Consider the following 27468-nt stretch of genomic DNA (forward strand, 5'->3'; position numbering starts at 1 on the left):
AACTAAGTGATCGGTTAGGTTTCTTTTTTTGAAGCAGAGAAAAATCTTCACATAAAAATTAAGCTCTTCATGTGCTATGATTTGTCCCTATGCTAGAGAGGCCTAGGTGTTAGGCTTGATTGATGGTGAAAGTTTACCTACATGTATCTCGAAGAACAAGAGAATTCAATATTTAATTATAGGGAATATAGTTTACCTTGTTAGAATATAAGTTTGCTTTTTATAAATGAGTAATACAAATTTTAAGATTGTTGAGAGATTTATAAATGATTTATATTATCGTTAATTTTAGAAATTATAAAATTAATCATATATAAAATAGTCCGAACATCCTAATTAATAATAAAACAAATCTAATATTTTAAATTAATAAGTATATAAAAGAAAATATAGCTAAAATGAATTGTTGAATAGAGAATATTGTGTATGAGAATTTACAGGTTGTCCAATCCATACTTTAAAGCCTTTATATATTGAGATATTTAATTAAAATATGTGTAAATTGATCTGGAATATTTATGTTAATAATAATAAAAAAATTTAATATTTTGATTTGGTAAGTATATAAAAGAAAATATAATAAAATTAATTTTTTGAACAGAGAATGTTGTGTATGAAAACTTTCCAGGTTGCCCAATCCAGAATTTAAGGCCCTTATATGTGGGATATTTAGACTCACGCTTGATTTAGCCTATATTTTTTTATAAAAAACCTTTTAATATTAGATTTTTTATTATTTGTTTTAAAATTTAGACATTGAGAAATAAATATCTCTATTGCTCTATATATGAACATATACAAATATCCTAATTGATAAAAAAAAAAAACAAATACCAGGAAGTAATTTAATATTTTTTAAAACCAAACATGCACTCGAAAACTTTTTTCATACAAAATAAAGAAATTCACAAAAATAGGGCAGGCTGAATTTGTTTTTTTAAGAACAGATTTTTCGACTGGGCCGAGCTAAAACCTTGATGGATACTAGTGAAATTTATATTTTCTTTTAATTTTTTTTTTAAATTTTCATCGAGCTTCAATACAATATATATATATATATATATATATATATATATATATATATATATATATATTTTCTGAAGTTATAATATTCGATATAACTTATTGTAGTAGAAAATAATAAATGTTAGCTCACTGGCCACGTTAAAAAACCAAAGCCTTAGAAAAAAAAAAGACGACAAATAATTTATTTTTTTAATAAAACATTTTTTAAACTCAAATATTCTAGAAAAAAAGATTTGTATCCGTGAGCTCTTAGAAATACAAAAGTTAATTATCAAATACATTGTATGCTTATTTTCTCATTTAAATATTTTTTTATTTCAAAAACTCGTGAATTTTAGCATTATTATTTTTAATCAAACACTACACACACACACACACACTGTTTTTTATTTATTTCAAAAACTATATATTTTTTTGTTTTTTTTGGTATAAAATATAGATTTTTTTGTTAAGTGGACTTTTTCTAGCCTTTGTGCCTCCTCAATTGAGCCCTAGCCCAATTCAATTCAATCCATTCATATTTTTATACAAGAAATTCAAGCCCAACACTATAAAAGTACTAACACGTTTCTAATCCAACGGCAAAAAACCAAATTAATTAGGGCTTGACCATCCAACGGCCTAAAATATCTCCACTCTACCTCAATAAAACCACAAACCCTAACAATTCCTTTCTCCTCTTTCTCTCCTGCTTCTGCACCTCCACTTCCACATTCTTCCATAGCAGGAGAAAACAAGAAAACCCCACAAACCCTAAAGCCCCCTTCTAGAGGAAAAGAAAGGAAGACATGCCTTCTTTATCTCTTACTAGCAACAACAGCTCCGTGGATCCCAAGAAAGAAAAGAAGATGAAGAAGAAAATAGTCCTTGAGACCCAAGAAAATGATCCTTTGATGGTTTCTAGCAAGAAAGACAAGAAGAAAGAGAAGAGAAAAGCTGTAGAATTTGATGATGACGATGAGGAGCGGAGTGAAACCAGCTCAGAGCTTGGTGAGCCTGTGAATTTGAAGAAGAAAAGCAAGAAAGCTAAGGTTGTTGAAGGGGAGGAAGATGGAGAGGAGGTTAAAGCTGAGGATCCTAATGCAGTTACGAGGTTTAGGATATCTGAGCCGTTGAGGGAGGCGTTGAAGAAGAGAGGGATTGAGGCTTTGTTTCCTATTCAAGCTAGGACTTTTGAGGATATTCTTAATGGGTGTGATTTGGTTGGCCGAGCAAGGACCGGACAGGTTTGGTTTTCTGTGTTTGTTTATGAATGAATTTGTTGGAAAATTTGATTTGTTCTTTTGTCTGTGCTTAATGAGATGTTATGTTGCAATTACTCACAAATTGTGAAGCCTGATTTTCTGTGTCACACAGTTAAAACAGCTAGTTATGTTATGATTATTTAGAGTTAGTCAAGTATGATTGCAAATTGCATTTCATGGAATTAGTGGTTGATCATGGGCGAATTTGTAAAAAGAAAAATTATAAAATCTTGTATAATTAAGGGTTCGTGCGTTCAAAGGGAGCACAAACTGGTCATATAAGTTTTTTGGGTTGTGTTTCAATGATTTGTAGTGGTCATTGTAGCTAAAGATTGAGTTCTGTAATAAAATTTAAAGAGTTTATGCACTTGAGAGCTTGTGTCCTATAATTATGGAAGGACAGGGTTAACATGATATCTGGGGTTTTTAATGGCTCAGTTGTTTTGTGAAGGGATTTGAATTATTTGTTGAATGGGGGAAATAGCTACATATGAAATGGTTTGAAAATGAGTGTTTGTTAGCCTAACTAGATATTTCTGGTGCATGTGATTTTGTGTTTCTTAAGCATAATTATGTGCTCCATGTCAATTAGGAAATGCTTTTTGATAATTTAGAAACGGTCACTGACATGCTACAATTATGCAGGGTAAAACATTGGCTTTTGTTTTGCCAATTTTGGAGTCACTAGTAAATGGGCCTGCAAAAGCATCAAGGAAGACAGGCTATGGAAGGCCACCAAGTGTTTTGGTTCTCTTACCAACCAGGGAACTGGCCACTCAGGTATAATACAACATGGAGGATACATCTATGGATGCTGACTTTTGACATGGCTCTTTTATATTCAGTCATGTGTGTACTTTTCAGGTGTTTGATGATTTCAAAGTTTATGGTGGAGCAGTGGGCTTGAATTCTTGCTGTGTATATGGAGGAGCTTCATACCAGCCTCAAGAATTAGCCTTGAAGAGAGGGGTGGATATAGTTGTGGGAACACCTGGCCGCATAAAGGTGTCATTTTTTTCGGAACATTATTTTGATGTTTTGATAGTGGTAGAATGGTACATATATTTGAATATTCTTGGCTTTTAACATTTTTTCTATTCCATTAAACTTGGCATAGGATCACATAGAGAAGGGCAACATTGACTTAAGCTTATTAAAGTTTCGGGTCCTTGATGAGTCTGATGAAATGCTGAGGATGGGTTTTGTTGAAGATGTTGAACTTATTCTAGGTATGTATCTGCAAGTTGGAGACTTGAAACATTTTATTTTCACGATAAGGATGCTTGGAATCATGACTTGAAGTTCAACTATTGATTCTGTAACCTCTATTATGTCAATGTCTATAATCCGGATTTCTAAGTCCTTGTTTCCAGGTGTTAGTAGATGTTGGTAGCTAAACATGTTTGATGTTGCTAGTCAGATAACTTAAATTTAAATCCTAAAAACTTTTTATTGGAATGTATTAGACTATGTTATAGATGCTTGTCTCTGAACACATTCTGATTGTTGCTAGTCACCAAACTCTTCTGTTGTTGCTTAACTGATGCTAGATGTTAAGTTATTGTTTTATTTACAAGTGCATAGCATTTTGCAGGAAAGGTAGAGGATGTAAGAAAAGTTCAAACACTTCTATTCAGTGCCACCTTGCCAGATTGGGTGAAAAATGTATGCTCCTTACTCTATGAATTAGTGATTTAAATTTGCTGTGTTATCACTAATCTTTGCTTTACATTGCCAGATTTCTTCTAGGTTTCTCAAGCCAACTAAGAAAACTATTGATCTTGTTGGTAATGAGAAAATGAAAGCCAGCACCAATGTAAGGCATATTGTACTTCCCTGTTCTACTGCTGCCATGCCTCAGGTTATTCCTGATGTCATAAGTTGTTATGGCAGGTTAGTTTTTACTTCAGCTTTTTGTTTATAGTGATTTTTTTGGAATATGTTTTTCACTTGCTTTTTTTTTTATTCAGCGGAGGCCGTACAATTATTTTCACAGAGAAAAGGGAATCTGCAAATGAACTTGCTGGATTATTGCCTGGAGCACGGGCTTTACATGGGGAAATACAGCAGTCTAAACGTGAGGTGAACTTTTGCATACTCATGATTCCTTCTATTGTTTTGACGTTTGTCTATGAGCAGAATGTCTCAATTGTTTTTGTTTTTGGGTTCCTTAATTGTTTCGGAAGTTCTCTGGGGCCATGTTTTGTAAGTAAATATTTTAGCTTGGGGATGGGCTTAAATATGATTTCAGAACTCAGAAGATGATATCTCATCTCTCTTACCCTCCCTTTCAGTAGTTCCCTTGCTTTCTAAGATATTTGGTGAAACTGTTGGCGTATAGTCTTGGCAGATGATATTTGGTGGCATACAGAAAGTCTTGTGAAAAGAAAGCAACCTAATTTCCATATTTTTGCATTGACAGCCAAGAGGAAAACTTCATTTAACCTTGTGTGGAGACTATGCAGCTTAAAAAAGAAGACACCTACCTACTCTGTTAATCTCTTTCTTTCTTCTAATATATGATATCTGCAGGTGACCCTTTCTGGGTTCAGGTCTGGCAAATTCCTGACCTTGGTGGCTACAAATGTGGCTGCAAGGGGATTGGATATCAATGATGTGCAGTTAATCATCCAGGTGTGTGTCCGTTTCTGAGTTCTCATGTTTTCTGGTGCATGTTATGAAATTAAATTTTTTTTTTTGTCAAATAACATTATTTTTGCTTTTTAGTGTGAACCTCCAAATGATGTAGAAGCTTATATTCATCGGTCTGGACGTACTGGACGAGCAGGTAAATATGCGTATTTATGACTACTATCTTTTGAATGTCTGAGTGATGTTGATGCTTAGAGTTAACACTATTTTATAGGCAATAGTGGTGTTGCTGTGATGCTCTATGATCCAAGAAGGTCAAATATATCTAAGATTCAAAGAGAATCAGGTGTCAAATTTGAGCATATAACTGCTCCCCGGGCTGAGGATATTGCCAAAGCAGCTGGCGTGGGAGCTGCAGAAACAATAACTCAGGTTTCTGACAGGTATACTTCTATGATGGTGTTCATGTACTTTAAACACTTTTAGCTTCAGATATTAACATGCAGCAAATATTGCAGTGTAATTCCAGCTTTCAAATCTGCAGCAGAGAATCTGTTGAGCACCTCAGGTTTGTCAGCTGTAGAACTACTTGCAAAAGCACTTGCCAAGGCTACTGTAAGTTATGTTTGTTGATGCTTTTTTTTCAAATAGACGTTGATATTTGAACTCTTGACTTAGCACCTTGAACTGAAAACATGCAAATGCAGGGTTATACTGAGATCAAGAGTAGGTCACTGCTAACATCCATGGACAACCATGTCACTTTACTTCTTGAATCTGGCAAACCCATTTACACTCCATCGTAAGTCCTAAAAGCTTCATACTCTTGTTCTCTGTTTCTTAAATTCAACCCTAAAGAGTTTTTTATCCAATAAAATTGAAATAGAATAGCTGAGAGATTTTGATCATCTTTTAGAAAGGCTGTGACCCAATTGACATTGAGTCATTGTCAGCTAGCAGGACTTCAATGGACCTCAATGCATGTGTTGATGCCTGTTTTATTCTTGGTCTGTGTTTGAGATTAGAGAGAGGAAAATGGAGTTCCACCTACTTTAGGGTGGTAGCCCTATGATCTGACATTTGTAGTCCAAGGACAAAAACTCTGAATTTGAATAAAGCTTATAAAATTGCACATATACGCTGAAGGAATACAGGTTTTGGAAGCTAACTACTGGTAACAGGTTGATGGGTTGCTTATAATACAATAATTGTACAATCATCATGAGTGGGGTTCTCATGTATAGGTGTTGTAAAAGTGAAGGTTTTCTTTTCTTGAACTTTTTGTTGTTTTTTCTTTATGACTTGACTAATTATGGAAAGGTGAGTACTTGGTGAAGAGTCCAGAATATCTCTATGAAATACTGAGTAGTTTCCATGAAATTCAGTTAATTGAATTTCTTCTTATCTCAATTACCTCTCTCTTTTGAAGCTGTTATCTAAATTGGCAGCTCTTGCCCATTTCTTGAATTTTCCCAGATTCGCTTTTAGTGTCATGAGGAGAATCTTGCCTGAGGATAAGGTTGAGTCAGTGACGGGCATGAGCCTCACAGCTGATGGAAATGGTGCAGTTTTTGATGTGAAGAAAGAAGACGTTGATACTTTCCTAGCTGGTAATGTTAGTTATTGGTTCTTAGCTGGTTAATCATATGAAATTGGCTTCTTTTCAGCCTTCACTTTGATTTGTTTTTATCTTTTGTTTGCAATACCTTGAGCTGTGATGCTCGTTCTCATTATTCTTCTCTTCCTCTGCCACTGCAGCTCAGGAAAATGCTGCTGGTGTGAACATAGAGGTGGTTAAAGCATTGCCTTCTCTGCAAGAAAGAGACCGGCCAAGGGGTAGATTTGGTGGTGGTGGTGGTGGTGGTCGTGGTAGAGGTGGTTTTGGTGATAGGAGTGGTGGTAATAGGTTCTCAGGGGGAAGAGGTGGCAGGGGTGGTGGGTTCTCAGATAGAAGAAATGGCTCTGGTGGCTTTAAAGGTCGCAACAATGGGAACAAGTGGTGAGTTTTTGTCAATTTGCCCCAGAAGTCCATGGACATAGCAATCCTTACAGTTGTTACAGGCTGAAGAGTTTTCTGACAACGAAGAAAATTTGAAAACGCAACTGGCTTTCCTGGGGAATTTACAATCTATGTTGGCTAGATATAGATTTTTCCTGCAAGTGTATTATCCTAGGCTTGATAAAAAAAAATATGCCATATTTATTTCATTTCGAGGGGATTTTTGCTGTGTTCCCCATGTTTGAATTTCAATGAAAATCTAAGATCAGGTGACAAGATTTCTAATATTATTTGATTATTGAACAGTCCAAATCTATGAAATAACTTTTATGAATCACAGAATATATTTTATTCTCTTAGTAGCCCCTTTTGCGCTTTCAATCTTTTTCACAATGTTCTTGATATTATGTTGCTATTGAGGTTCAGGTGAAATATAATCTGTCAGCTGCTTTGTTCGATACATCTTACGAGTCATGCTTGCATCAAATTCCATACAAGTAGAGATGAGTTTATTTTTGAGTGAGGGTAAATTATAACTGTTCTTTTTAGACTTAATTAATCCTTGTAGTGGTAGAAACTGTATATTTAATTTGTATATTTTTAAATTTATTTATAATTTTTTTTCTGTTAATTTCCTTTCTTAAAAAAATAGAATGACGGAAACAGAAATTAGATGAAGTATGGAAATTTGGGTATGAAAGAATGTGTTTTTGGAAAAGAATTTAAATTAGAAGATGGTCACCATCACTTGGATGAATTTGGGCATTATTGTGCTTAAACTCCTCTCTAAATGAGTATATAAACCAAAATTTATCATTTTATGAACTCTCATCCATGAAATTCATATGGTGTAACTTAACTTCACCCTAAAAATAATATAGATGGGTAACTTTTATGGTTATGATTTTAAAAAAGATTATTTTATAAAAATATTTTTAATTGAGGTTGATTTGTTAAATATCTAGTCTGTTTAAAAATATAATTATAATTGTTTTTTAAAGTAATTTTCACTCAGAAAAATATAAAAATAATATTTTTTTATTTTAAAAAAATATTTTTGATATCAGAGTATAAAAATAATTTAAAAACACTAAAAAAATATAAATTTAAAATAAAGAAATTTTTTTTCTTGAAATTACTTTTCAAATGTAAAACAAAACAGATTAAGCCTCAATTAATCAGGTTGTGTTAACCTGATCCTGTTAATTTCACTAAATGCTAGCAAGTTAATTCAATGATGCTCATTTAATTAAAAAATTGATCCGATAATCCATAACTCGAGTTAGTTTCTCGAAATGAATTCTCTCATAACAAGTATAGCATAGTTGTTAAAATTGGTTTTATTCGACTGGTTAATCCGAGAAATTTGTAACCTCACATAGACTGAGTTTTATAATGAATATATAATTTAATTTTACCTCAAAATAACACTTACATTTCCTCATATTTCAAAAGTTCTCTCAACTCAGCCTCCCTGAACATGTATTCATCTAAACTGTATCTTCTTTTTGGTGATTAGAGATGCCGTTTTGTAGGTGACATGTACATCCTTTCCCGATGAAGTAATTCTAATATAAGGCCTAAATTAAGAAACCAAAACTTTTAGGGATACAATTGATACAAAAATTTGTTTCGGTTGCAGAACAAAAATTGTAGTAACATATTTGGACCCATATAACAGACCGGTTCGACTACTTGTTATTCCTGAGGAACAAAACTCCACCGTTTCACCATCTCCACGGTCACAACGTATGTAAGACACCCTCGAACTTCCAGACCCGTCTTCAACAGCCTAGTGCCCAAGCAAACAGCCCGACACGACGCAAAACAAACGACTCACAACATAAAGAACACACAACTCCGTGACTTGATGAATCTTTGGCCATAAAGTTTTGATCTTGATCAAGAAATCATGGGGTGTTACAGGAAAGCAAAACTAGCTCTTGATGCTTTGAGAAGCTACACGTCGAAGATTGTTACAAGACCTTCAGTTGAAGAATCAGCTTTCTCAAGAATTTATCAAGATCGGTCTTTGAGTTCTGCTTCAAATCCAGCTAAGTTTTCTGGGCTCTCAAAAAGTTGTAATTTTTATCAAAGATTTGGGCCTGGTTCTCAAATGGGCGTTAATAAAATTAATTATAATCCTTTTCTTGGTAATGGTATTGGTGCAAAGAGATTTTATTATGTTGATAGGTATCGTGTACAACATTTTAAGCCTAGAGGGCCTAAGAGGTGGTTTAGGAATCCAAGAACTGTTTTGATTGTTGTTTTGGTTGGTTCTGGTGCTTTTATTACTGTTTATTATGGTAATTTAGAGACTGTACCTTATACAAAAAGAACGCATTTTGTGCTTTTGTCAAAGACAATGGAGAGGAAGATGGGCGAGACTCAATTTGAGCAAATGAAAGCGGCTTTTAAGGGGAAGATGTTGCCTGCATTACACCCTGAAAGTGTTAGGATGCGTTTGATTGCACAGGATATTATTGATGCTTTGCAAAGAGGGTTGAAGCGTGAGCAAGTTTGGAGTGATATGGGGTATGCATCGCAGGAGAGTGATACGGCGCATGAGGCAAGTGCTCATGAGACTTTGAAGGCTTTGAGTGAGAGAGAAGAGAAAATTGAGGGGAAGTGGTATAAAGAAGATGAAATTCTTGATGATAATTGGGTTCAACAATGTAGAAAGAAAGAGAAAGGGTTGAAAGCAGATGCTTCACATCTGGATGGATTGAATTGGGAGATCTTGGTTGTTAATGAGCCTGTTGTTAATGCTTTTTGTTTGCCAGGGGGGAAGATTGTTGTGTTTACTGGATTGCTTGAGCATTTTAGAACTGATGCAGAGATAGCTACCATTATTGGGCACGAGGTATATCTATTCTATACACGTTTTTGGTATTTTAGAATTGTAGTTTATTACTATTTTTAGTGTTGGGTTGAAGATGATTGTTTTTTGTTTTGTTGGATGCTTTTTTGTTGATTAGGTCGGGCATGCTGTGGCACGACATGCAGCAGAAGGAATCACAAAGAATTTGTGGGTTGCCATTTTGCAACTCATTTTGTACCAGTTTATCATGCCTGATATTGCAAATGCAATGTCGGTTCTGTTTTTGAGGCTACCTTTCTCCCGAAGGTATGCTTCTTTTGTTAACCTTTATTTTTGTTGTTATTTACTGTATGTAAATTGTTAGTTTTGTATTCTGCAATGTTGTGGCTGGCAATATGTGCAGGAATATTTCATGTAAGCTAATAAAACACTGGGAATCAAGCAATTTCAACATTATTGTTATTGATTCTGGCGTAATAGCATGTAGTTTAAGTGTGCATAACATTGTTATTAGCTCTTAGTATAAGCACTTAATATAGATGTATTCTTAGGTAATATTTGATAGAGAATACAGCAGGTGTGATTTGATTTTGTTGATAGAAATTCATCATTTCCTTTCCTAGGAGATTCAGGATCTATCCTGCTGGATTTTTCCTAGTGGAACAAAGATCCATGTAGATCAGAATGACGTATCATGTATGTGGGTGGCAAGTGGCTTTTGTACTTTCAACCTAGTACAGTTTGTGAGATGTATGGATCATAACAGATTATATGGATTTGATAGTCCCCCCTGAGTTTAGCTGTTCATTGGACTGGTCTCAGGGAGATCGAATGATGTGTCTCTAATTTTACCCAACAGTAACATGCACAAACAGCAGCCAACACTTACATCACATTGAATACTGCTTCGAAAGACTATTGAGCTCTGTAAAATCATGCTACTTTTTCTGAAATCTAAATATATTCAGAGGATGATAGAAAACCAGAAAGTACATGACATCTAGTGAAGCCCTTGGTTTGTGTGATTCTGTGAAGAGCGCCCATACATCCTACCCATCCCATCTCTTTCTACTTGTTGTTTGCTTGCTTTCAGTGCAATGGATCTTTCTTGCATCTCTCCCTCTCATCTTAGATATTTCCATCCTCTTCGAAGTTTAAGAGCCCAAGGTAGATGGTGCCACAATATTATAATTTCTAGAGGCTTAAAGATTAGCTTCACCTTAGTCTGGGCACCAATTCAATTCCCCTTATATCTTGGTTATCACTGTTTACAAATTGACAAGATCATCAATGAGACAGAACAATTTACTTTTATTTTTCTGGCTATGACTGGTACATGCAGTAGTCAATGAAATCATATCATGCTTTCTAATTTCTCTAGATAATTCTTGTTGTGTGTTTATCTGAAACTAACCTCAGTATATTCTATCCAGTAGAAGGTACAATAGTAATGTAAATCTGGTCTGCTGCAAGATCTCACACATTCTAATGTCTTTTGTTTCAGGATGGAGATTGAAGCAGATTACGTTGGATTATTATTGATGGCTTCTGCAGGATATGATCCTCGCATAGCACCTAGAGTGTATGAGAAATTGGGAAAGCTCACCGGAGATTCAGCACTCAGAGATTATCTTTCTACCCATCCATCTGGAAAGCGGAGAGCTCAATTGCTTGCCCAAGCTCAAGTCATGGAAGAAGCACTTCATATTTACAGAGACAAGATAGCAGGACGTGGGGATGAAGGTTTTTTCCTTTAAAGCAGCACCAATCTCCAGTAAGTATACACTGGAAGTTGCAGCTGGGAAAGAATAGAGCTTCACTTTTGATATGCTTCTCTCTCACCTTACAGTGCAAGGCTAAGCTTGCGAGTTGATCTTCTTTTCATCCTGAACCCTCTGAATTTCTGGCAACTGTAATTACCATCCATTCCATGAGGATAAATAGCTTTGTTTTGATTCCTTACCTTTTCTTTGTGATCTGATATAAGTTTCTTATATGCTTACTTGTTTATCCCTACACTTTGCATCTCTTTTCTGATTGCTCCCCAGCAAAACACAAACTGCATCAAGTGGAGATCTGGGCTAAATAACCCAGCTTTATGTTTATTCAACCATTTAATAAAGTCTCTTTTTTGTCTTTCGAGGATCTATCAGTCTTTTAATTATCATTTGCAAAAGCCCTTAGCAATTTCAAAATATATGGACAGATTAGTTACCTGGTGTCAAAGCGGCTTTGTTCTTGTGAGGATCACCAAATTGCATGGGAGAAATTGTAATGAAGTCTGGGACAGATCCTCCACTAGCACTGCTCCAGCATGTGGCTGCTATTTAAAGCAGGCTTCGGTCCTTGCAGACATTTTCCTAATGTGGTCTCTGCGTCCAATCTCCTTCCAATTTTCCTTTGATTGTTGAAATGAGTCTTGATTTGTGCAAAACACCGTGCCCACTTTTTATGACAACTGTAAATTGGACAGGAGGATCATATTGAAAAATCTTCTTGAATATCTACCAACTAAATAAAAAAAGTAGCAGGCTATAGCATGATTGATCTTGATGATTTTGTTCATGAGTTATCAGAAACAGCTTCCCCAGATGCTGTTGTGATGGAGGGAAATAGTTTGGGTCTTGACTGCATAAATAACGAGAAAGGATTGAAGGTATATTGTTGCATCAGGCAACTGATTCTCCAATGACTGATTTCCTGATAATGTGAACATTTTGATAAGATGCCAATGGAGCCTCAGATTTGCTTCTGGTATGGTGAAATGTACTAGACAATCTGAGAATTTTCTCTGAAGAATCCACCTATCCTGGTACTGTATAAAAATTTCATTTTGCCATGTCTCTCATATGCTGGCAATCTTTGTTGTTGACCTTTTTGTCCACGTAAATATTTCTCTCCATGCATGTTGTAGGGTTGGTGTGAAAGGAATCTAGATCCCATTATTTTTGTTAAATCTTTGCATGTAAAGCCAGGCTTGAGTTCAGCTAAAGCAGGCGACTAGGTCCAGGACCACTTGGATAATCGTATCCATTGATAAGTACATATAAATATAAAAAACAAGTTTTTAGTTTGAACATTATTTGATTTATCAATTAATTACAGGTAAAACAAAAGACATCGTTCTCCCAAGTTGGTCCCAATGAAACTCTCGATGTAAGAAACAACCCTAATAGTAGTCAAGAAGCATGGAAGACTTGATATTTCTTATTTGAAGTTCTCTTGGTTTCTCCATTCAACATCTTTCAGGATGAGTTCAGGCGTGCTGTTTCTTCTTGTGGGATTTTATGTCTAGCTCTCCCTCTATTGTCTCAGGCTTAATAGGAATACTGATAGTTTTTGTGATAGTCTTTGCATTGAAGTATCTTGTATTTTACATAAAGGAGTCGATCTTGGAGGATCAAAAGCCTCCAATTGCTGGTCCAATTCTAAATTACCTTGTACACTTCAATAGACTTTTCGATTATCAAACATCTATTGCTAAGAAACATAGCACTTTTTCGTCTGATTACGCCTTCGCATAGTGAAATTTACACGGTTGATCCTCTTAATGGTGAATATATACTGAAAACCAAGTTCTCCAATTACAAAAAGGTGTCAGGCACTTGTTATTAACTTAGACTTTATCAGTTTGTTGTGGAAATTAACAGTGCAATTTGGCTGTCATGATGTTGCAGGGTGCCTATAATTATGGGATAATGAGAGATCTATTTGGTGATGGGATTTTCGCAGTAGATGGACATAAATGGCGTCACAAGCGGAAGCTTGTAAGCTATGAATTCTCAACTAGAGTTCTGAGAGATTTCAGTAGTGCTGTTTTTTCGGTCATGCTGCAAAATTAGTTTCAAAGATTACTGTTGCCGCAACAGCTTTGAAGAGCATAGATTTGCAGGTATCTGTCCTGATACAAGTGGCAAATTTCCTATATTATTGTGGTTAGTCATTGTCAAATAAACATCTCAATAAATGATATTTGAAACTTATATATACTCATATTATTTTATGCTCTTATGATGGTGTGGTCATCAAAATACTATATCACATTAAAAATTATCTCAATTAAAAAACTAAAACTATTACAAACAAAGGAATCAAAGTTTTTTACTTGAATTTTCTTGACAATTTTCAGTTTGATATATTTAAGAAATTATAGCTGGAGTAATGCCTCGATAAGTAAATACCACCTGCTATTTTGGAGACCCAAGAAGTTCCATTTTGGAGATAGATAGAAACAGATTCAGCATAAGCTACATGTCTCAGAACTTCCTTTGTAGCCTTCCTCTACAAAACAAGAGGAAAGGATATATACAGCATGGAAAGGGTGTTAGATGTTCTTAAAGTTAATTCCAAGAACAATAGAGATCAAATTAGTTTATCAATCAACTGTAACTTATATCGAACAATGTTTACCCTTCACTTAGATAAAGGGCTACATCTATATGCATCTCCCAGGCTGTAAAACTCAGGTGTTAAGTGTGTGCTAATGTATTTTCTTTTTCTTCTGTTTAAGCCGGTTTGGGATTATAATTATGGTTATGGTTCATAGTATTTTATTTGAAAAGAACTTTTTAAAAAATTATTTTTAAAATAGTACATTAAAACAATTCAAAACATATAAAACAAATTAAATTTTAATTAAAAACAAATATTAAATTTTTTGAAACAGACACTTTCCAAAAAGGCCATTTCTTAATGGAGAAGTGGAATATAAAATATAAACTAGACTGAGGTCTACCTACTTAAAAGAGTTGAATATAATGCTTATTGCAGCATGTTCATGTTCATTGCTTCTCTATCAGAATCACATGTGTAGGAAATTCATAACCTCACAGCTTTTTGAAAGTACATTTGAACCTCATGAACCATTCCGGGAAGGGACAGCACCTTCTTCAACATTCTTGAGACCATCCTCAACCTTGTTCTCTCCTGATGCCTTGGCTGTGTCATAGGAGGCATGCAATCCAAATAGAAAGTAGTATACCAACAAAAATCCAGTCCATGCAGCAAATCTTATAAATGATTTCTTATCTATTGATCCCAAGAGGAAAATGTTGATGAGAATCGAAGCAGATGGTAGCCATGGCACCAACGGAACACCCCATAATTTTGGATCCCTTGCTTGTGGAACAAGAAGCTTGAGTGCTAAAGTAGCACAGAACCATAATGGTATCGTGATCACATACCCAAGCCAGCTATCTTCATCAGCAGTACCCCAAATAACAGCCGTCGCTATTGAAGAACCAAGAATGGCCACAATGCACATGATGAGCCTGACGCGGTGTTCTTGTGTTGTGATACCACTAACATAGTAGCGGCGAACGAGAAGAGCCAAAGCCACAAGCATGAAGATAAACAGTGTGGAGATGGAAAGAAGGTTGGACAGAATATCAAGCTTGGTGAAAAAGCCAACGATAGCAGTCGCAGCAAGCATGACAATGGTGGCATTTACCGGGGTGCCAGTCCTCCCATTAACGTGAGCTAACCAAGGTGGCATCATGTGAGTGCGTGCAATATGCGTGAGATACCGCGCCTGCCCTACAGCAGAAACGAGCAGGACTGTAGTCATGCCCTTCAATGCACCAGCTGCCACAATGTACTTCGCCCAACCCCAACCTACGGTTTCGAAGGCTACGGAAAATGGGGCATCCACATCAATCTTCGTGTACGGTACCATCAAGCACAATGTTACTGCCATCAAACAATATGCTATTGTAGTTATGGACATTGAGCCAACGAGACCGATCGGGATATCTCTAGCAGGGTTCCTGGTTTCTTCTGCCATGGTGGCAACAGCGTCAAATCCAATATAAGCAAAGAAGAGCACAGCTGAAGCCACAAAAATACCACGGGCTCCATTGGGAGAAAAATCTGCGTAATTTTTCGTGTCTGCTTTGGCAAGACCAGCAACAATGATGAAGAGGATCACGACAACATGGATGATGGAAGCAACATAATTGAAGCGTGACGAGCCCTTGGTACTAAGGACCGCAAGGACACAAATGGCAGCACAAACAAAAACAGCAATGGGATCAAGGTGGCCATAGTCCTCGGGAAGGCTGTGGGCTATGATTCGGAAGTCATCTGGTTTGTGGTTGCAAAGAGTGGCAAAGTAGGATGTCCATGACCTAGCAACAGCAGCACCACCAATGACATACTCAAGTATTATGTTGCCAGCAGCAATGAAGGCCATGAAGTCACCTAGCTCTACCCTCAAATAAGCAAAAGAACCACCTGAAATTAAGGAAAACATCAATCTCAAGAACTTTCAATGTCTTGTTATATATTGCACAAACCTAAGAATGTCCATGTTTGGTAGCTGATGAGACCTAAACATTATTAAACACCACATAAGTAGTATTGGCACCCCTGTTAAGTAAACTACCATTTTTACTCAGGTGGATTAGAAAAGAACTAGTGGCTTAACCATTGAATGATTAAGGTGCTTGCTACCATAATCTTAATTAAGTCATGAATAACTACACCATTTGTAATGAAAAAATTAGGCAAATCTATATATACCAACATCCAAGCACCCCCTGTGCTTTCAAGTCATTTTCATAGACATTTCCTATGATCTTTCCCCACTTTGAGAAACTCCCTCTATTAGGTTTTGCTTAGATTATCCTTTACAACCCATGTAACTATAAGACATGCACATACGAATGCACTAATATAACATATTAAAATGAGGCACTAACATATTAAAATAAGGTGATTAAGTTACATAACTCAAAAAAACATCAAAATAATATTTTTATATTTTTTAAAAATATTTTTCACATTCACATATTAAAATAATATAAAAATATAAAAAATTAAATTAAAAAATATATATTTCAAACAAATGAGCAAAAAGGTTACAAGTGGATAATTGTATTTTACGTAATTATCTAGAGGCCATAACCATGAAAATGCTGTTACACATCGCAACAAGGAAAAGAAAAGGAGTCAAACTTGGTAACTAATTGAAAGGTCAGCAAATGCAACGCCGACAGATATCTTCCTAACTGTTCCTTGCATTGACAAGCATCATCAAGAAGTCAAGATATACAAGTTGAGGGCAGAGATGGACCCTTAACTACGGTTTTATGTCGACTATTTTAAGGAAAGGTCAAACATAGTCGTAACTATCAAAGAGTGATTTCAATAATCTCTTTCACACTGTGATTTTATAAGATATTTACAGTTTAAACAAAAAATTAAGACCATACGCTATTAGACAACAGAATAAGTTTGTAAAAGGTGCAACATTTCATATCAAATTGATTTTTCTTAGCCTATACTACATTATTTTCTAACCCCAAGATCCGGCCCCTAGTGCCATGTGATTCCAAGTAATACAAGAGTGAGTTTGCTTCAGCTAGCTGCCATCTAATAATCATAATTTTTTTTAAAAATATAAAATACATTTATGTTATTGTGTTTCAACTATTTTCATCTCTTCTGCTAGTAATTGAAAGCTTCACTGACTTTCTAATAATAATTAAATTGAGCAGCTATGATGGGCAAAGTGTATGACAAGCATATCCATAAAATCATAGTTTGGAAGGGTGGAATTAAAGAAACAAAATCTTAGAGGGACTAAAACTTAATTTTTTTATATTTTGAGATTAAAAATCTAATTCATTGAAGAAAGGGGGCTGAAAGAAAGATTTTATTTGCAGGCTATAGCCCCGGCCAGGCCCCAATTCCGCCCCGGCATAAAATTAGACTAGCAAGCACAAACGTATAAAAAAATTAAAATTAAAAATATCAAGAAAGAAAACAATATGCAAAGGTAGGAGAATAACACATACCTGCAACGGGAATTTCCACGGCAAACTCAGTGTAACAGAAGACAGAAAGCATGGCAGAAACGCCGGAAACAACGTAAGACAAGACAACTGCAGGGCCAGCATGTTCTCTAGCCTCAAGTCCCGTGAGCACGAAAATGCCAGCACCGATTACAGCACCGATGCCAAACCATATGAGATCCCACCAAGTAAGGTTTTTCTTCATCTCGTGTTCACTCCTGGATTTGATCTCATGGAGCTCGGTCGAGTCCAAGGATCGAGTCAGGAGCCTGTCCTTGAACCTCATGGGAGTTTCTTTAAGTGCTTGAAGATAATTTCCAATGCTTTGAAACGATTCCTCCGGCAAGAAATCGTTCTTTGTACAGCTGCATCCACATCCCCTCCTCCTCCTCATCCCCTCTTGGTCCCCACCTTCTTGATGATCCCCATGGGAAAGGCCACCTACCATCTTTGTTCCTAAAAGAATGGAAAAAAAACCCAAATAAAACCATGATAATTGAACACGAACATAACAAAAACACAGAGAGAATTGAAGAGTTAATTACCTGATTAAAACTAATTAAGGGGTGGAGAAGAGAATTAGAGAAGATGGGAATGGTTTATCTCTCTCTCCCTCCCTCTCTCTATGTGTAGTGCAAGGCAGTAGAAGATGTATAAATGGATTCTTTCACCGGCTATGGGCAGTGATATATATCGACTAAAGGTTGACCGACTCACAGCTAATACGTTACTGGCAATCTCTCGCACTTTCCAAGTTTTTTACATAAAAACGGAATTGATTTTCTTCGGATGGAATCTGAATCCCCCAGAAAAGGAAAAAAAAAGGGTGGAATCTGAGTGATCTTGCTAGGGAGGAATTGAGGTTTAATAAACTAGGAAAGTCCTACGCAAGCAGGAGAATAATAGTGATGTTTGCGATCTACATTAGAACCTATGGATGTGGGCTGTTCTCTCACGTTCACATCGGTTGTGCTGATCCGAATTTCATGCCACATTAATCTAATCTATTATAGAGGGTTTTTGACTAAGGGCAGCACACGTCTGGCCTTTCCACACGCGCTGTCAAATATGTTTCTCGAAACGTGAAAGAAAAAAATACAATGATGATGACAAATCTCAAATCTTATGCATGATAGATTACATATTTTTTAAATATTGAGATTACTGTGCATTGGATAATATTTTTTTTAAAAAATAATATTATATTAAATTGATTTAGATCAACTCATAATTTAAATCATGAAACTATAATAATCCTATAAAATACAAATAGATAATTTTAATTAATGGATAGAAATAAAAAAACAAATATTTAACTAAAAAAGGTCCCAACAAAATTTAACTACTAGAGTAAACTTAGGAGAAAAATGTCAAAGTCAGGTGAGAACAAAATTCCTCCATTAAAAAAAATTAAAAAAAAAAAAATACAAAGGTTACTTCCTAATAAACTCATTATTAAAATCTAAAATTAAAAAAAAATTATTATTTTTTTTAAAAATTTAAGTTAACCCGTTAAATTTATCGAATTATATTTTTTTTTTGAAAAAAAAAGATTTAGTGATAAAAAATTATCCCACCATAATCTAAAAATTATCCTTAGTTTTTATAAATTTTAATTTTTTTCGTGCTTGTATAGTCTTTTAACCACTAAAACAATTCCATAGTATTATAATTGTTCTATTATTCAAAAAAAAAAAAATAGAAATGCCACATGCTTTCGTACAAAAATAATACATCATGAGTAACTTTAAATTTATATAATAGCCTTATAAAATTCATTAAGTGAAATAATAGGGACCATTGGATTTATAAAATCCATGAATGAAATCCACCTATTTAGAGGTAACGTGCCAAATCTAACGGTTGATTTTATTTATTATTATTAGGAAATGATGATGACCGAGTTGTCCATGAGTTGTCACAGGGATTTAAAACGTTTTGCATTAACTAATGAGAGAGGATTGAAGCATTGTTATTAAACTCAAACTTTTTCTTAGGAAAGGGGACCGAATTTGCATGATTATGAGAGGGAGAGCTAATTTTTCTATCTTTTGAGGGTTAAAATTATCAAGAAAATTTTTTTAACGAACAAAAGATCAAAATTAACATTCGTTTTCTCTAGGATTAAATTAAACTTTCTAAAAACTAAAAAAAATAAGATTTCTAAAAACTAAGGAACAAATATATGCATTTAATATGAAAAAAATATCTAGATATTACAAATATTTTTCTAATAAAAAAGATTTAAACTATGAAATGCTCGTGTCAATATTGTTCATCAAATCAAATTTATACATCACCAGGTTAAAATCTCTAAGAATATATGTGAATATTTTTTCAGCCAAAACAAGATTTTCATCTTATTGATAATTTAAAAATCCGTACATGTTAAAAACATTTTTAAAAGAATTTTTATTTTAATCAAGTTCATTATTGTAATTTTATCACTATTTTAATACATGAAATTTGTGTGTGTAATGCTCTATTTCTCTTATCTCTCAAATCAACAAATCTGTTATCCAAGATGATAAATGTAGAGCATGTAAGCCATTCTACAATCAACACAATCACTATTCATTTTATATGTCTTTATATATATATATATATATATATATATATATGAATGTATCGTGAGGTTGAGGAAACTTTGGAGGGCTGCTGCTTCTTTGATTCAATGGCACATGTTGCAGAGACGTGCATTGAAGGTCATTAGATTGCTTGTTGAGAAAACGGAAGATGATGAGGATCAGATATTTTGCTATGAACACAAGGAAAGCTTGTAGAGTTGACTGTCTGCTTTTGGCGGCTCGAAAGATTTCAGTTTGAGGCTCCATGTTTTGGACTGGACCAACTTGCATGTTCACTTCTCATGTCATGATACCCAAGTTTTTAATTCCTTCTCTTCTTGTTCAAACCGGAGAATTAAGTAATCAATTAAATGTGCGGAGGAATTCATTCTTTACTCATATCCAATTCATCCAATTTATTCTGGATTATAATAATAATTTATAGTGTATTTCTTTTTCTTTTTTTCTTTTTTTTTTTATTATTTGCACTTTTTTTTTTCTTGCACTTTTGTTTGGTAAATAATAATTCAATTTATTATGGATTATAATAATAATTCACTCCTTTTGTTTTTTGAATTGCTATAGTATTTCTGTAAATGATTTTTTCTAAAATTATCTTTGTCGATTTTATTGGGGATAACACTGTAGTTTTTCTTATAAAATATTATCAATTACTACAATGTTTTTTCTCATGGGTTTTTTTTCTTTCCAAAAATATCTTTGTTGATTTTTTTTTAATATTAAGTTGATATGGAATTTAGCTTTGTAAGTTTTTTTGCTTGTTATTAATAGATTGTGGGGGAAATATTGTATCTTTCCTCACAAAACACCATGTATTACTACAAATCATTTTATTCAGTCTCTAAGTTTTTTATCACTAACACAACTTTTTTTTTTCCGTCATAAAATATTAGTTCTATCATACCTTTAATTTTTATTACTTATTTAATACTGATTTATAATTATAATACTATAAAGTATATTAATTTTATAAGTCTGTGAAAGCACACAGGCATGCCATCTCATATATATACATAGATGTGATCATTTTCAAACCCTCTAGCAGGGACATGGTTATAAGAGATACTAGAAACAGGTGTATCATTACAGTTGGGTTGGAACCATGGGCCTTGATTGCGGTCACAGTCACTGCTGAGGCTGTTCCTATTAAATTATGTGTTCTTAATTCTAGGTATTATTGGCAGGTCCTTACATAGGGTTATGTTAATAATATGGATTTTGGCACGAATTGTGGCCTAAAAGGATACTCAGTTGGCCTCACATAGGGTTGTATAATACTCGTGAGAAAGCCTCCTCTTTAAATTATGTGTTTTCAATCCCGGGTATTATTGACAGGTCCTGCATAGGGTTATGCTCATACCCTTTTGTCATGTTCTGATATGGATTTTTTCAAGAATTGTGACCTAAAAAGATAATCAGGTGCTGGACATGAAATCTTAAGCATGTTCATAGATGAACTCGTGTATTTTGGACTGGTTTCTATGTGTTATCTCCTTGCAGATGCAAAAAAACCAAAGGTTGTCCATAGAGGATTCGGGCTAGCTTTACTTTGATATACGAAGATGTTGATTGGAGATCTCCATCATCCAGGTTTTTGAACTCATGTTTTGTTTACCCTTTGCTGTTGTTCTTCTTCTCACAACCTACGTTTGTTTGGCTGATAATGTTATTTAGATAAAGCTGGTGGTTCTTGAACTGGTGGTAGTTTCTGTCAGTTGAGTCTCTTTGGCCTTACCTTTTCCTCAATTTCTAGCTTAAGAAGAGATTGCATTTGCTATGATATTGATTGATCACATATACTGATATCATGCATTGTTGTTAGGGAGCTTTCTATATTTGAGGAGATATATAGGCCTCCATGTCGATATCGGAATGCACACACAAGAGTTTATATATATGCAATGATCATCGACACCGCTTCCAATTCAAAAGATTAGACTACTAGATTATACATTATGAATTCAAAATGTGAAATATTTATCACTCTCATATGCTTGCGCCTCACAATCCCTTTGCCTTTACCTTATCGTCGATTTCTAGCTTTAGGAGATAATGCATCTGTAAGGATATTGATCGACATATCAGGATATATATATGCACAAATTAATGAAACTAAAAATTAAAATCAAAGGTCACAGAAGATCTAAAAAATCATTAACAAAAGTTCATTACTTTAAGATAAATCAAAACATTCTTTTTTAAAAAAAAAAAATTAATATGGGTGTCTAGAGATCAGCTTATTTGCATATCAACTAATCTTACGAACCTTGAAGTTAAAAATCATGTAAGTTTCCAGTGGTTTTGAGATTTTTAAGACTCGAACTAATAATCTTTATGAAACAAATCTTTATGAAACAAACCTAGAATCTGAATAGTTGAGCTACACCCCTTAAGATTGAAACATCTCATTCTTATCTAGCAAAGCCACTTCCTTTTCAAATCTCATTCTTAATTAAAGAATTTTGGGAAAACAATCAAATTTCTGAATTGAAACTCTATTCCGAGGAATAGTACTTTTAGAATAATATCGTCATTAGGCATCAACCATTCAGAGAAGAATAAAACCATTGACTGTTTAATTGGGGCTTGGGATCTTTATATCTATAAACTATTGGTGCGAATTTTTCAATCACACCGCCCAAATAAAATGAGGAGACAGCAAGGACACTTTTTCGTACAAAGTGAAAAATATAAGGTGGAAATTCCATTTACCTTTATGCCTTCTTGAGACCTCCAGCATTCTTCCATGTGATTTGTAGCCTTCGTCCACACCTTGCTGTCTCTAATCATGTCTCATTTGGGTGCCAAAAAGGGTCGTAATGCAAACCAATGGAAGAGATCAATGGCACTGCTCTTGATTTTAGAATCTTAATCCTCACAATTTGACCCTTGACGACTCCCTTTTCAAGTCTATGTAGCCTCTTGTGCCCCACTGTAGTCCCTTTAGCAACCTTCCTCCCGTCTACATGAACTTCATGTTGTTTGATCCTTTGACCAAGACCAATTGCTTCTTGAATCCTAATAACATTAAATCTCAATTTATCAATACATTTGAACTCGATCCAATTATCTTCCGACTCTTCGTCTTTTGGTGCCCAATAAGTCCACAAATGGTCTCCATCTAGCACGTTTTCGGGTCCGAAATCGCCATCCTCCCCCCCTCTTTGGCTGCTAGCTCTTACAAAGCAACTCTCAGCCAAATTTGTAGAAAAAATGGTGTCGATTGCACCTCGGAAGTCTTTTAGTCTCTGTACATCATTCTCGGATATAAGGCCGGTTGTGTTGGGAGGCACATTGAATAAGAGCACACAGTTTCGTCCTACCGACTTGTAATAGATGTCAAGTAAGACGCTTAACCTCTTTGGTGATTCTGATTTATGCCAAAACCATCCTTCTCGGATGGAAACATCACATTCTGCCGGCAGCCAATCTGTCCCTTTCGAATCACCAGTGTTGAGATAGCTGCTCCATGGAAATAAAGCTGTTAGCTGGGAGATTTCAAAGGTTCTCATTGCGCAAAGTTGATTGTGTGACTCACATGTGAAACTAAGCACTGAGCACAGCTAATAATTTATTCGAGAAGTTTACCACTTTTGCTTTTACTTTAGTTGCAGTAGTGCGCCTTCTCAACTTCAAGCGTTCACACTTTTTACTTCATTAAAAGGCCTTATTATTTTCGTTACTTACGAAAAAGAAATAATCAAGATCTGATGATTTGCAGGGACGTGATTGAATAGAAAAAAGTTCGAGATTGGTATCCTACCAAACAATACATGATGTTCAAACAATAAATGATTCGGGACCCATTAATAAATGTTTCTCCCCACATTTATTCTTCAAGTTTCTCTTTTGGGCCCACGGTTGAATGGTACAATTTGATTAACTTTCTTTTGAATATTATATTTATACAGATGAGATAGATGACAGTGGAAAGATAGAAGATATATTCATTGTATTTTCTGTTTTAAAATAATAAAAATTTATTCGAAAATTATTTCAGATATGCAGACATTCTAACAGAAGCAATAATTCTTGTAAGCTTTATTCTCCTACGAAAACCAAACCATAACATGGAAGAGTTTCTAAGATAAGCAAATTAAGGGCTGTGTGTGTGTGTTTTTGCCTGAAAATTAGAATTGCTACTTACTCGACGATGCTTCCATTTCCGATTGAAAGTGAGGTCCTGTTAATGGTGGACCAACATGTACTTCCTGCAAATCCCTTTTCATTTCCAACCCATCTGACATCCGGGCCGGCATCAGAAAATATGTTGATGGAAGTTTGCAGCTCTTTCACCATTGAAAACCAATCCGAGAAATAGTATGACATGTTTGGTACATTTGATCCTTTTGCTCCATCAAACCATATCTCCCTAACACTCCCATACCTACCAAAATTTTCAAGAAAACGTTATTAGTAATGCATCTAGGGCTTCGTTTGGCAGCTTGGCCACCTGCACTACCAAACGGGGCACCAAGTCTACTTACTTGTTAAGAAGTTCTTGCAATTGAGCCAAGTAGTATTCATTGTACTGCAAATCATGACCATATCTTTTATCATGCCTATCCCATGGAGAAAGATACAGTCCCACATCAATCCCTTCGCGAGCCCTGGCAGCGTTGACAAGCTCTTGAACAACATCTCCACGCCCGTTTTTCCATGGACTGCTTGCCACAGAATGGTCAGTGTACTTACTAGGCCATAAGCAAAAACCATCATGATGTTTTGCAGTCAATATCATGAGAGAAAACCCAGCTTCTGCTGCAACATTGACCCACTGGTTAGCATTAAGCTCACCTGGATTGAAAATAGCAGGGTTTTCATGGCCAGTGCCCCATTCAGAATCAGTGAATGTATTGACACCAAAGTGAAGAAACATTATGAGTTCCCTTTCCTGCCATTTCAATTGAGAAGATGATGGTAATGGTAGGATTGGTAATGGAGGTGTGGTGACTTCATGTCTTGAGATGACAGGTTTTGAAACTTGAAGCAATGTGATTATGCTCAAAAGGCACCACAACTTGGCCATAATGCTAGCTCTTTGTTTTTGTGGCTCCTCCTCTATGCTACAATCAATCTTGATAATGATAAATGGGACTTTGGCCCTATAAATTTAGCAAGATAAAGTGAGCAATGACAAGGTGCATGATAGGACAAGGTACAGAACAAGAAACCGAGAAAGGGTAAAGATTCTCTGGACGACAGAGAGGAAAATGACAAAGAAGAAGGTTTTGATTGGAATTTTGTTTTGGTTCTCTTACGGCTGTCATGTACTTTTGTTTTCGTGTTGGGATCATTCACGGGTGTGCTATGGTTTTTTTTTTTTTTTTTTACTGTACAAATTGAAAAATGAAAAACTAGGTTTCACTTTCCTAAATAAAGGAAAAATTAGCTTATAGTTGGGAAAATACTCAATAATCAGCAGGCAACTCGCTCCTGTACGGAGTCAAATCCTCAATAACAATTTCTTGGCACCCAGTCTTTAACTATTATATATATATATATTATATATATATATATATATATATATAAGCACTATCAGTACACTGTAGAGTAAAATTTATTATATTATAAATTGCTACAATATAACAATAAGTTTATTCTCCACAGCACAGCACAAGCCAAGGAAGCATAAATTAAGAGACAAAATAATCTTTTCATAAGCTTCCATTAGCATTATCAGATTAAATTGGATAAATCTGTTTCTTCACTTTTTTGTTTCACTTCATAATTACTATTTTCTGTTGCAAGGGACTTTTTTAACTTTTTTTTTTTCACAGTATAATTACTTGATTATTTTTAAATTTTATTTTCTTGAACTAGAGTCCAGAAGTTTTTTGATCATTTTATTATGATTTTTTTTATATAAATATTATATAGAATCTTAACGTATAAATAAAAAAAATATTTGGAACATATACGCTAGTAAGAGGAGCCCGCACTTTTCGAAAGGCGAGTGCAGGCTCCTCCGACAATCAAACACCACATTTTGCTATGATGTTAGGAGCGGCACACCAAAATCTTATCAGTGGTGAGGCATGTGTTGGCAATGGATAGGCGATGCGGCTTCAATGAACTTTTTTTTCTCCTTCCCTTTTCTCTCCTTTCTCCTTGGTAAAATACAAAATCTCCTTTCTTTTGTTTTTTTTTATCTAACTTGTTTTTTTATTTTTTTTGATTGTTATTTATTATATATTTTTTAATCTTTTGTAGATTATTTTTTTCTTCAATTCCATCTCTCATCATTTGATTTCATTTATTTTTATATCAAATTTGTTTTTTATTTTTTTAATTGCTATTTATTGTTTTTTTATCTCTTTTCTAATTGAATTTTATTTTTAATTTCATCATTTTTTAATCATTTTTTTAATTGAGTTTTTCTTTTTAATTTCATCATTTAATTAAGATTTGATTTTAATTTATTAATATGATAAATTTGATTTTTTTTTATTGTTATTTGTTTTTATTTTTTTAATGTTTTTGTTTTAATTTCATCCCCATCAATATCCAATGATAACCCTTAATCAAAGGGGCTTCTCTCATGCATGTCTTTTGTTCTCCGAAAAATGAATTGTAAATACAAGGTGCAATTTTGTATGTGAATCTTGAATATATAATTCTATAAAACATTATTTATTCAACGAATTACAAAATCAAGAATATTTATGGAAAATAAATAGTCTAAAATTATGCATATTCTACTATTATTATCCAAACCAAATAAGATAGTTAGACTATCTAACCATACAAATTAAACCAATTAAACCGGACTTATTTAAGTATTACTATAGTTTTTTAATAAAAATATCATAATTAGTGGAAATTTAATATTTTCATCTTCTAAATTGACTTGCATACTTTTTATTTTTTATCCAGTAATATACTAAAATCTATACACAACATCCTAATGTTATTGCAATTGAGTTATTAATTGAACCAATTACTCAATAATTTGATTGAATTGGGTTTAATAGCATTCATATATAATAATGTTGTGTTTATGTTAATTTGTGAAGGATATCATCACTCCTAATTCTAAATCACAACATAATTCATAAATGCCATAACTTGCAACAAGCAATGCCTTGCATTGCAAGTAACTATAAAACGTAGTTAAGAGCATTTCACAAGTATTTATTCGATGACTTTTAGCAAAACTTTGTTCGAGATTCTAACATTTGTGTTTTTGCAATATGGCTAAAATTGCATTCCAACATCAATCGCGATCGTGTTAGGAATTTTTCCGAGTCTTTATCCATTTTCTTGTTTAGTGTGGCATTGGGATTGGATATACCATGATAATGATATCTTGTCTATTTGTTTTAAATTATATTTTAATTCATTTTAAAAGAAAATATGTTTGACTTAAAAAATATTAAATTAAAATTTTTAAATATTTTTGATA

General features: G+C 34.3%; 4 protein-coding genes across 5 annotated transcripts; 2 read left to right on the forward strand and 2 right to left on the reverse strand.

Annotated features, from left to right (window-relative positions):
* The first annotated feature begins 1698 nt into the window (after nucleotides 1-1698).
* LOC118060683 (DEAD-box ATP-dependent RNA helicase 7) lies at nucleotides 1699-7215 on the forward strand. The gene is made up of 14 exons (XM_035073942.2): nucleotides 1699-2252; nucleotides 2916-3050; nucleotides 3135-3275; nucleotides 3388-3499; nucleotides 3865-3935; nucleotides 4009-4163; nucleotides 4241-4352; nucleotides 4803-4904; nucleotides 4998-5058; nucleotides 5137-5305; nucleotides 5381-5477; nucleotides 5570-5664; nucleotides 6339-6472; nucleotides 6621-7215. Exons 1-14 carry the CDS (start codon nucleotides 1815-1817, stop codon nucleotides 6863-6865), a joined length of 2067 nt encoding a protein of 688 aa, XP_034929833.1. The 5' UTR covers nucleotides 1699-1814; the 3' UTR covers nucleotides 6866-7215.
* A 1343-nt stretch (nucleotides 7216-8558) lies between these two features.
* On the forward strand, nucleotides 8559-11829 carry LOC118060682 (mitochondrial metalloendopeptidase OMA1). Its single transcript, XM_035073941.2, has 3 exons — nucleotides 8559-9724; nucleotides 9840-9988; nucleotides 11187-11829. The coding sequence occupies exons 1-3, from the start codon at nucleotides 8774-8776 to the stop codon at nucleotides 11437-11439; spliced, it is 1353 nt and encodes a 450-aa protein (XP_034929832.1). The 5' UTR covers nucleotides 8559-8773; the 3' UTR covers nucleotides 11440-11829.
* A 2466-nt stretch (nucleotides 11830-14295) lies between these two features.
* Nucleotides 14296-18461, reverse strand: LOC118060681 (cationic amino acid transporter 1). Its single transcript, XM_035073940.2, has 3 exons — nucleotides 18021-18461; nucleotides 17479-17931; nucleotides 14296-15913 (listed from the first exon to the last, which is right to left on the reverse strand). Exons 2-3 carry the CDS (start codon nucleotides 17921-17923, stop codon nucleotides 14538-14540), a joined length of 1821 nt encoding a protein of 606 aa, XP_034929831.1. The 5' UTR covers nucleotides 17924-17931; nucleotides 18021-18461; the 3' UTR covers nucleotides 14296-14537.
* Nucleotides 18462-21182: 2721 nt separating this feature from the next.
* On the reverse strand, nucleotides 21183-25268 carry LOC118060680 (alpha-L-fucosidase 1). Of its 2 annotated transcripts, XR_004689483.2 has the most exons (4): nucleotides 24551-25268; nucleotides 24211-24450; nucleotides 22776-23525; nucleotides 21183-22121 (listed from the first exon to the last, which is right to left on the reverse strand). XR_004689483.2 is itself a non-coding variant. In XM_035073939.2 (3 exons), exons 1-3 carry the CDS (start codon nucleotides 25090-25092, stop codon nucleotides 22850-22852), a joined length of 1458 nt encoding a protein of 485 aa, XP_034929830.1. In that variant the 5' UTR covers nucleotides 25093-25267; the 3' UTR covers nucleotides 22562-22849. The 2 variants fall into 2 exon arrangements, 1 of the variants encoding a protein (XP_034929830.1); XM_035073939.2 differs by lacking the exon at nucleotides 21183-22121 and having other exon boundaries at nucleotides 22562-23525; nucleotides 24551-25267.
* Nucleotides 25269-27468: the final 2200 nt, after the last annotated feature.

The sequence above is a fragment of the Populus alba genome, chromosome 12, assembly GCF_005239225.2.
Source record: "Populus alba chromosome 12, ASM523922v2, whole genome shotgun sequence".
NCBI lineage: Eukaryota > Viridiplantae > Streptophyta > Magnoliopsida > Malpighiales > Salicaceae > Populus > Populus alba.

What these genes read in the sequence shown, in the direction of transcription:
- LOC118060681 (XM_035073940.2), bottom strand. Translation starts at nt 17,923, where the DNA reads ATGGTAGGTGGCCTTTCCCATGGGGATCATCAAGAAGGTGGGGACCAA. An exon ending in CGTGGAAATTCCCGTTGCAG is followed by an intron (nt 15,914 to 17,478) that starts GTATGTGTTATT and finishes CCTTAATTTCAG; the next exon opens with GTGGTTCTTTTGCTTATTTG.
- LOC118060680 (XM_035073939.2), bottom strand. Translation starts at nt 25,092, where the DNA reads ATGGCCAAGTTGTGGTGCCTTTTGAGCATAATCACATTGCTTCAAGTT. An exon ending in TTGCAAGAACTTCTTAACAA is followed by an intron (nt 24,451 to 24,550) that starts GTAAGTAGACTT and finishes AAATTTTGGTAG; the next exon opens with GTATGGGAGTGTTAGGGAGA. An exon ending in GGAAATGGAAGCATCGTCGA is followed by an intron (nt 23,526 to 24,210) that starts GTAAGTAGCAAT and finishes TCCATGGAGCAG; the next exon opens with CTATCTCAACACTGGTGATT.
- LOC118060682 (XM_035073941.2), top strand. Translation starts at nt 8,774, where the DNA reads ATGGGGTGTTACAGGAAAGCAAAACTAGCTCTTGATGCTTTGAGAAGC. An exon ending in CTACCATTATTGGGCACGAG is followed by an intron (nt 9,725 to 9,839) that starts GTATATCTATTC and finishes TTTGTTGATTAG; the next exon opens with GTCGGGCATGCTGTGGCACG. An exon ending in AGGCTACCTTTCTCCCGAAG is followed by an intron (nt 9,989 to 11,186) that starts GTATGCTTCTTT and finishes CTTTTGTTTCAG; the next exon opens with GATGGAGATTGAAGCAGATT.
- LOC118060683 (XM_035073942.2), top strand. Translation starts at nt 1,815, where the DNA reads ATGCCTTCTTTATCTCTTACTAGCAACAACAGCTCCGTGGATCCCAAG. An exon ending in GTCATAAGTTGTTATGGCAG is followed by an intron (nt 4,164 to 4,240) that starts GTTAGTTTTTAC and finishes TTTTTTATTCAG; the next exon opens with CGGAGGCCGTACAATTATTT. An exon ending in AAACCCATTTACACTCCATC is followed by an intron (nt 5,665 to 6,338) that starts GTAAGTCCTAAA and finishes GAATTTTCCCAG; the next exon opens with ATTCGCTTTTAGTGTCATGA.